Below are 10,075 nucleotides of genomic sequence, written 5' to 3'. Positions count from 1 at the left end.
TTAAGTCGAAAGCAATATTCTTGAGAAGTGTAAATCTTTTATTAGTTAAAAAAATAGTTAATAATAATTATAACAAGATTACTTCACAAAATCAATACTTAGTTCATATATCTACTGCAGTCTGCATGTCCTTCCGCCGTTTAATTTTTCTCCTGGTAGGTAAGTAAATCACCAAGCAGAACAGCAAACCAACGGCCACCGAAATCAGCACTATGAGGGCGCTCATGCTAATACCTTCCCGCTGCAGAGGTCCCAAGCACCTTCCATCGACGTATTCTTCCCCTTCGAAGCAGTAATCAAATCCAATATGTTTGTACTTAATGTCGCGTTCCCGAAGCACTTTCACGATGTTGGTCATATCGTTCGACGGGAGAATCGGTCGATTGAACAAGTATGCCTCCTTTAAATTTGGTGCAGCGCGAAGAATTTCCGTAACGTTCAACACGTGGATATCATTCTTCTCCAAGTTTAAATACTCTAAAGCGGGTAGATTCAAACCACTAAAATCAGCTGATTTCAGTGAACAAAAGAAGCAGTCCAAATGGACCAGGGTAGAGGTCAGGCTTTCCCAGGAAATACTTTGGATGGCATTGTAGCTCAGGTCCAGTCGTTTCAGTTTAACAAGTGGTACGAATATGGACTGGTCTATTATTGTTATGCCGTTACTTTGCAGCTGAAGTGTCTCGAGATTTACCAACGCACTGACGTTGCTGACGTTGGAGAACTGGTTTCGATTCAAATCCAGATAGATGATTTGGTAGACCTTATGGTGGTCGATTTCTAAAATGTTAATTTCGTTATCGGAAAATTTTCCGTGCGTTAGATTCACCGGTAAGTTGATGTGTTTCAATTTCACGTTCGTCATTTCAATGCTTGCTGGTCGATGCATCGCCTCATACAGCGTTGAATCAAGTGAGGTTATATTTGATTCACGGTCGCCCCCGCATTTGGCTACGCCGATCCGAAAGTGTTGATAGCCCGTGGGCAGAACGATCTGCTCGCCCGGATGGTACTGGACATGCTCGATCAGACAGTGAGCATCGGATGGAAAGGCTATGCATTTGTAATCGTTTGTGGCTTGTGTTGAAATGAAATAAATGGATAGAAGCCTAAAATGATAAATGCGTGGAAAATTATATGTGAGAATGAAATAATTATTGAAACGTACCAAAAACTCTTCAGCAGCAGATTCTTTGCGTGTTGCGCCATCAAACTTCTACGCTAGATTCGAGAAACAAATGTTTCGCGGGTGTTGTGATTAAATATCAACGCAATGCCAGAATGGAATAACATGTACATAAATAGATTTGGGTTCTGCACTGAACCAAATAACTGTTATTCTATTGGATTAGATAATACATCGTACTAAATTTGTTCTACTTGAGCTATTTGCATTAAAAATATTATTTGAAAAACAATTTTAGCATGGTAATTTTATGCTCTACATAATGGATTAAGCAGTATATAAATTACAGTCGCAGCAGCACACGCTAAATCGAGCATTTTTAAGCTCGTAGTTTGATTGGTGGTTTTCGCAGAGTATTTTTTTACTTGTTTGTATGTCGCAAAAAAACTATGACTTTGAAACGCTGCTGATTCACGTTTTTACGCATTGTACTTGTATCCGTGTACCACTAACGCGTTGGGGGCATCAGACAGTATACGATTTCATCACTAGTAAACAAACGAATGCTTGGTGGTGCTAGGAATTTCAATCTAATCACTGCCACGCGAAAGACGAAAAAGTTTCTGGAAGTCGCTTTACGCACCTTTGAGAAAGCATCCAAGAAACGTGTTCACTAGGTCCGTTGCGGAGTAGCGACGCACAGTGGCACACAGTGACAAGTGACAAAACCCCAAAAATCAATGTCTTGTAATTCTTTTGTAAATATTTATTTTATTTTTCTCTTAGTTTGAATAAAGGTATCAGAAAATTTTACTATAGTCGGATAAAAAATGAATTTTTAACATGTCGTTGAAGCAAGTGATGTCGAGGATTTCTGTTCAATTCAATTCTTTAAAATTTTTAGTACCTTAGAGTTTCAAATGGCGATATCTCAAGAACTACACAGCCGATTAAAGCAATTTTAAGTTCATTGAAAAGAATAATGAACTATAGGTAGGAGATTTTTGTGAAAAACTGATTCACTGATTCAGAACTGATTGTTCTGCATCAAAAAAATCCAATTAAAAAATTTCATATCATATCAGTAATTTATCTTTATACGTCTTCCAATTTTTAAGATGGTCTCCCATGGGATATATAGGGCTTATCTTGCGCATTTTTGCGCCGAAGTTGGTATATCTATGTTTTTGAAAATACCCATATGAAGACGCCCTATAGCTCATAAATCTCCTTACAAACCAATTGCCTAAAGAACATCATATTACTGACAAATTAGTGATTTTTACTAGTTTTGTCAACCATTTCTGCTACCCGATGAGATTGGCTACTATGATCAATGTTTATATTAACCCTTTAACGACCAACGCGTTCATTGGAGATTTATGTAAAAGTAGCCGAAAAAATGAAATATGGAATATCAAAACTGATAGCAGAAATGGATTCAGCGACCCAAAATTAGTTCAAACCCCAAGTTTTAGCCACATAGACCAATTTTTATAATTTTGTCACAACTATGTATGAACAGGTGCCACTGTGCGACGTTGCAAAGGTGGGGCGAGTACGGATCAAATCTTCCACCCAGGCCCGATGAGAGGGGGGGGGGGGGTTAGCCAGGACAATTACCCAGGGGCCCGGGTCCGATTAGGGGGCCCGCGCTTTTACCCGAAAGTGAAACTGAATGGACGGAAGATTGACGAAAACTACTAGAAGATCATTAAAAGGACTAGAAGATCATTAAAAATGAAAATTGTATTTTTTTATAATCATTCGCCTTTTTAAACTGTTATATGATGAGAGCGGGAAAAAATTGAAGGAAAATTTAAATTTTCCAACAATGTGGATATCATAACTTTATTCGATATTTGACATTTCGTCGCTGTTGTGCTATCTTATGACAAACGCCATTTTGGGGTAAACTGAGTTAAATATGCCATATTGTTGGTCTAAAAAATCTCTACAAAATGGCGTTTTCGGAATTTTGACATCCTACTTAGTTTTTTTTTTGTTGGAGACGGACCACTGCGACCAATATTTAGATCTATTGTGGTATGCCCCTTCCTTAATCTAAGTGTACTATCAACTATGACATATCACTATTGATGAATGATTGTCTTTATTGAAATACACACTCTTCCCAACTAGGCACTACACTTCGGATGAAGTTTATTACCTGTTTGGGATTTGCAGTCCAAATATCAAAAGGCTCCAGTGTTCCTTTACCGAGGACTCTAAGTCTGCGTTGCATCAGTGCACTGCATTCGCAGAGCAAATGCTGTGATGTTTCACTTTCTGATCCGCAGATGCGGCATATATCGTTTGTAAGTTTACCAATCTTCATAAGATGATATTTACTCGGACAGTGTCCTGTAAGTAGTCCTGTGATGATGCATAGTTCTTTTTTATTTAATCTAAGCAGCTCCAGGCTTTTTTTATCGTTAGATGAAATAAATTTCTTTGATTGTCGCAGTCCAGTTATGGTACTCCAATTGTTGTTTATAGCTGTGATCTCCCACTTTTTCAGCTCCATTTTGAGGGCACACGATGAGACTCCACAGAATGGTTCTGGTCCGATAAAATTAGTGGAAGACCCTCTTCTTGCTAAATCATCGGCTTTTTCATTCCCTGCAACTCCACAATGTCCTGGAACCCAGTACAAATTGACCTGATTTTTCTCCGCCAATTGTCGGAGTGCAAGGATGCACTCCCATACTAGTTTTGAGCGACATGTAGGAGCCCGTAGGGCATTTAGTGCTGCTTGACTGTCTGAGAAAATGCAGATATTTGCATACCGGTATTTTCTCTTCAGACACACGTAAGTGCATTCTAGAATGGCATATATTTCTGCTTGAAAAACTGTCGGCCAGTATCCCATGGGAATACTAGTGTTTATTCCTGGTCCTGTAACACCAGATCCCGTCAAATGGTTCATTTTAGACCCATCTGTGTAGAAAATTACTGAGCCTGGACGGAGAATAGGGCCACCTTGTTCCCAGGTTGACCGTTCAGACTCATTAATTTTGTAGGGAGTCTCAAAGTTCGGCATTACCTGTAGCCAATCTTCGTTTGTAATGACAAGGTTATTTATAGGGAAATCTTTTAGAACCGCAAGGTGTCCTGTTAAGTCTCCAGATAATAATTGTTTATGACGAGTTATTTTCAATGCGCTTTTTACTGCTTCTAATTTTATCGTCTGATGAAGCGGGAGGAGGTGCAGCATTGCATCTAGTGCCTTCGATGGAGTACTTCGCATGGCACCGGTTATCGCTCCACAAGCAAGCCTTTGAAGTTTACCTAGCTTTTTTTGAGTTGATGTCTCTTTTGTTTTAGGCCACCAAACTAGCGAGGCATATGTTATTCTTGGCTTGACAATTGTGGAGTACAACCAGTAAACCATACTAGGTCTGAGACCTCATTTTTTACCAAATGTTCTACTGCACACCCAAAGAGCACTAGTTGCCTTGCTTATAACCTGCTCAATGTGTGCATTCCAGTTTAGTTTTTTATCTAGTATCAATCCCAGATACTTTACCTCAGAGGACAGTTCAATTACTGTTCCGTTGAGCAAAAGTGTTGATAAAGAATATTTCCTTTTTCGAATAAATGGGATTATGATTGTTTTGGAGGGATTTATGTTCAGGCCCTCCTTTTTACACCACTTCAAAGTGAAGTTTAATGCAGATTGCATTCTATTTAAGATAACAGTGTCAAATTTTCCCCTCACGAGGATTACAACATCATCTGCAAATCCAATCACTTCGTATCCCATTTCAGTTAATGATTTCAATAGTTCGTCTACAACCAATGACCACAATAAGGGCGATAAAACTCCGCCTTGAGGGCATCCCTTATTTGTTTTCATAGTTAGTGTCGTGTTTCCAAGCGTGCTAGTTACTTCACGTTTTATAAGCATCGAGTTGATCCAATTTATTGTGTAGATATCGAACCCATGCTTCCTCTTAGCATTCCGCATTGAGCTATGAGATGCATTGTCGAAAGCTCCTTCTATGTCGAGAAAGGCAGCCAGTGAAATTTCTTTTGTTACGATAGAATTCTCCAGTTTTTCGACCAGCATGTGTAACGCATCTACTGTTGATTTGTTATTTCGATATACGAATTGAAACTTGCTCAGTGGAGATTGTTTCAAATATTCTGATTTAATGTGTAGGTCCATCATTTTCTCCATTATTTTTAGAAATGTGGAGGTCAAGCTGATTGGTCTAAAAGATTTTGGAAGTGATTTATCGCGCTTCCCAGCTTTTGGTATAAATATTACCCTTGTTTGTCTCCAGCTCGTAGGTATATAATTTAGTACTAGACTTAGCCTAAAGATTTTCGTCAGGTGTGGAATAATATGCTGTTTGCTTTTTTGTAGCATTATTGGCAGTACACCATCCATACCCGGAGATTTGAATGGTTCAAAGGAATCAATCGCCCATTCAACTTTTGCTTCTGTAAATAAACCATTGGCTATTTCATGAGCTTCGATATCAGCTTCATTGGAGTCAGGCTCTGCGTACATTTGATTTTCTGCTTGTATACTATTTTTGGGAAATGAACCAGGAAAATGTTTCTCCATCATGATTCTGAGTGTATCTTGAGAATCGATAGTGAAAGTTCCATCGTCTTTCTTCACATTACCTAGCCCGTTTGTATGATCTTTAGAGAGAGCTTTTTGTAGTCTTGCAACGACGGGAGTTTGTTCAACCCGTTCACACATTAGTCTCCAACTCTTTCTTCGAGATTTTCTAGTTTCTACTAGAGCTTCCATTTCCCGACGGTTTTCAGCTTCCCGGGATTCGGGAAATAAATAATAAATTTCCCGGGAAATCCCGGGATCCCGGGAATACAGAAGAAAAATAAAAAGGTGAATGATTCTCTTGAAAACAAAAGAATAAATTGAAAAGTTTTGAAACCCGTTTGATTGCATGTATATCTGTCCTAAAGCAGTTGTCAGAAGATGGCGATTTGGTGACCTACACATCCTTCAATGATTTGATAACTCGTCAATAAGTTTACGAAACATCAACTCTTTCTTGGCTATATGTATAACCTAAATTTTTGTAATTACGATTACGATTAAGACGATATACTAAACGCAGCTGCTGGAGTTACTGTCGATTTCCTGTTAGGACAAGTATCTGAATTGCTTGATCGTTTCCCTTCAAAAATCCTGCCTGCATCCTTGGAAGCGACATTCAAAGAGTTTGGATGCGCATGATATTGAACAGATACAACGTTATGTATTTCTTTTCATACATCGAAAAATTTACAGATATTACAGTTACGGTATAACAAATAAGACGAAATATGCATTCGATGAACCGACCAAATACTTTTGCAGACGTTCTAGAAACATTCCTTATTTTAAATAGTGTTTGCGTTAAGCATGATATCACTACAAACCATCCCAAGTTTTGAAATAAACACACATCGATTTTTTAAGCAAGTAACGCAATTTTCATTACTAATTTGATTGCAAGCCCTTTCATTCAAGATCTAACTATTAAAATAAACTATAAAAAGCACCGTTAAAAAATCTGATCAATCGGCTCATCGGTTGCAGAGGTATCGTGCGCATCATTAACGCTACTGTAAGGAAATGGTTCGGTATAACGGCCGGCAAATTAATCCATTTTTGAATAAAAAAAACAACATTCTTTAGCAGTGTTTTGAGTATGGCATGGACTATATACCTAAAAAAAATCACGAAAAAATATCAGCGAGCCTAAAGACATATAGTCCATTGATCTGCAAATCAGTTGAATAGCACAATCTGCATTCAATGCTCACTCCAAATGTTTGCCGGTAAAGATATTTCCTACAGAATTTCATTTGCAGAATCTAAGTCTTTTGGAATACATTAAAAATCTTTTTTCCCGGGATTCCCGAATCCCGGGAATGAGAAAACACAATTTCCCAGGAATCGGGAATCCCGGGAAATCCAAAATTCCCGGGATTCCCGGGAAATAAATTCCCGGGATGGAAGCTCTAGTTTCTACGTTATAAACCGTTAGGGACTTTTTACCTCCTACTTAGTTACTGGGATATAGCGAGAAACGTGCTGAGAAATTCTGTGATATTTGCTTAAAATGACTGTGTCTGAGCATTGGCACAAGTTATCTTGATGGATTAGATTAGATTAGTTTTTCTATGTAAAAATGTCTAAGAAACACAATGGCAAAATTATTTTCAAAATAAAAATACACGAAATGTGAGAAAAAAGCAATTTTAGTTTTAAACTGGAAATATAGCATATTTGGCAACACTGTATCCAAAAATTATTATTTTTTTCTAGTTTCCCTGACTCATTTTTTTTTAAATGCATCTCACCGATTGTTTATAGACCAAATAAAGCCAAAGATATAAATAAAAGTTAATAATTGATGATTTTTTTCTATGGAAAATTTTCCAAACATGATTATGACACGCCATACAAATTTTGTCATCAATACACACCTATGACACGTATGAGTGCGACTTTTGTTTACATGTTTAGCAAAAACTCATAATATAGTCAACCGATCTTCATAACATTTGAGAGATTAATACAGAATAGACAGAAGCATCAATTGTATTCTCTGAATTGTTTCTACTATTTACCAATTGCAAGTTATTAAATCTCAAACTTTAAAAATCGTTTTTCTCGAAATGTGCAAAATGGCGCTTGTCATAAGATAGCACAAGAGCGACGATTTGTTAAAATAAACATTATTAAGGAGGTTGTCTGCTTTATGTACAATTTAAAATAAAACGAGTTTTTATTGAATCGACGGAATATACTACACAATATTAAGAAGCCAATTCAAAGTATTTGCGAAGAAACAATATAGCGCCAAACAGGAATACGAGCACAAGGACGAGCGTATTCGTCCGCTTCAGCGTTCGCTTTTTTGCTGTTGGAACCGGTTGTTGATTTGAAGACACTGCACGCCGTTTTTTTTTTGTTCCTGTCAGATCCGTAGATATTGGTTTTGTAGCCGATTGTGGTTTGGCGTAAATAACGGTGTGCTGTTTACGGTTTTAGTAGGTGGACTTTTCTTAGCTGCTTCTGCACAATGTTTATGGCGCAGTGTCTTGTGGAAGAATTTGCACATAGGAGTCTGCTCTGGGTGCATGACGTCCCATTTTCTGTTGATCTGCATAAAATGGTTACGTATAAAGGAGCTGGTCTGTTCGGAAGTATTCTCACCACACGAACAACGTTAGGAACATCCGGGAAAATGTTTCAGTGTATCTTGACATAAATTTGTCAATCAGGACGTCAGGGATGCGCGGAGATAATTCATACAAGTTCACCTCTCTAGAGCCGATATCTGTCTGTACGGGATGCTGAAGTTAACGTTGCCGCTTTCGTTGGTGTGCTGCATGTGGTTCAGTGAAACGAACGTCTGTGCTTGTTAATGTTTGATATAGTGCCTTTGCAGGATGTTCACTTCTCCCAGATTGAGCACCATCTGTACACTTAGTAATTGTTTCACTCCTTGAGTAGCTGGTTTTATAAGACATTCCAATTCGCCTGCAGTTGAGCTAGTTTTTGCCATGTATCTTTAGCGGAGTGATTTTTAGCGTATATTCTGGGCGAGATGAGAAGATAGACTGACCTGGATTAACCAGAGATTAAAATTGATATTTTTTTTGTATTTTTATAACACGTTAAAGTAATTTTTCGCCTAAATTGCATTGTGTTGAGATAACATGGTGATTTTGGATTTCCAGAGATGCTTGTGATATCCATAAAAATCCAATTGTTATATACGAAATAAAGAAATCAGATCAGTTAAATTGAGCCACCAGCAGTAGCACTCGGTAGCCCGCTGTATTCGCAGTTGATTCAGATAAAAATCCAACTAATGCTATCTGTATCTAGAGATTACTGGGTAGGGACAATTATGAAAATTAGAGTCATAGTACTGAACTGAGAGCAAGGGTGTGAAGTATACAGATATATAGATTGATTTGAACAGTTGAATGCATACACTTCTTCTAATAATTCAAATAAGTAGGTTTAGAAGGGCTCGCAGTAATACCAGCCTTGGGCCCCAACGCGGCTCTCGACGGCCCTGCTTCCACCAATCAAAACGAGAAAAAATTTTACATTGAACATAGTAGGCTTGCAAATTGAACTGAATTTCAACCATCTATTCAATATGAGAAGTTGGCCTCCTCGTAGCGAATTCGGAATCTTGTTTGCACGCGAATGATCAGAACAAATCTGCCTCATGGGGCTTGTGAACACTACAAAGTTAGCGGATTCCACCACTTCTACCTATCATCGCTAACTTTTCAACTCCAGTCCAAGCTAAGGTGTAATGCGACTCGTAGCGTAGTATGAATGGTTTGAAGACTAATATTTTCAAACTGCTAACAGAACTTGAGGGGCTTTGAAGTTCGTGGTTGTGTGTAAAAAATGATCCTAAAAAAAATACATTATGTTATACGAATTTTCCTGCGAACGAATTATTTTTTGTTAATCTATTTTTATACTAGAGGTTCATGCTTGACAGTTATTCCGGATGAGAGCTTTTTAAATAATTCTTAAACTGATGGACGAATGGTTAGTACCTAGCTATGCCCTTCGCTTTGCCGTTAGTATGAACATTTTTATTGAAAAAGTCACACCTTTAATGTTGTTAGTCCCATTCCAATTTCAGTACAAACTTTAAATGCAATGTGAAAAGCCGCGATATTAACCAAGCGCCCTCAAAATATGCACAATAGACTGGTTCAATTTTTGACTTTTAGCTCCACCAGGCTCTACTGATTCCTTTTATGGCCATTAGTAATAATGCAAGTTTTGGTACCGATCGGTTGTGTATTCAGACCCTCCAAAAATTTCAAAGTTTATATGGAAATTAGTATGGAAAATCCGTTAAAAATAAAAATAAATTCTTAAAAAAATCACCTCATCAATCAATTCATGAGAACACTATATATTTCTAAAGGTATTCT

At 37.7% G+C, this 10,075-nt stretch overlaps 1 protein-coding gene across 1 annotated transcript; it reads right to left on the bottom strand.

The window, feature by feature from the left end:
* LOC131683867 (uncharacterized) lies at positions 1–1,217 on the bottom strand. The gene is made up of 2 exons (XM_058966226.1): positions 1,169–1,217; positions 1–1,109 (listed from the first exon to the last, which is right to left on the bottom strand). The coding sequence occupies exons 1-2, from the start codon at positions 1,207–1,209 to the stop codon at positions 104–106; spliced, it is 1,047 nt and encodes a 348-aa protein (XP_058822209.1). The 5' UTR covers positions 1,210–1,217; the 3' UTR covers positions 1–103.
* Positions 1,218–10,075: the final 8,858 nt, after the last annotated feature.

The sequence above is a fragment of the Topomyia yanbarensis genome, chromosome 2 (assembly GCF_030247195.1).
Source record: "Topomyia yanbarensis strain Yona2022 chromosome 2, ASM3024719v1, whole genome shotgun sequence".
NCBI classification, from domain to species: domain Eukaryota; kingdom Metazoa; phylum Arthropoda; class Insecta; order Diptera; family Culicidae; genus Topomyia; species Topomyia yanbarensis.
This window is presented reverse-complemented; position numbering and strand designations above follow the sequence as displayed.

Excerpts from the sequence above, each read along its gene's own strand:
- LOC131683867 (XM_058966226.1), bottom strand. The coding sequence starts at position 1,209 with ATGGCGCAACACGCAAAGAATCTGCTGCTGAAGAGTTTTTG. Across the intron at positions 1,110-1,168 it reads CTGCTGCTGAAGAGTTTTTG|GCTTCTATCCATTTATTTCA; the intron begins GTACGTTTCAAT and ends TTATCATTTTAG.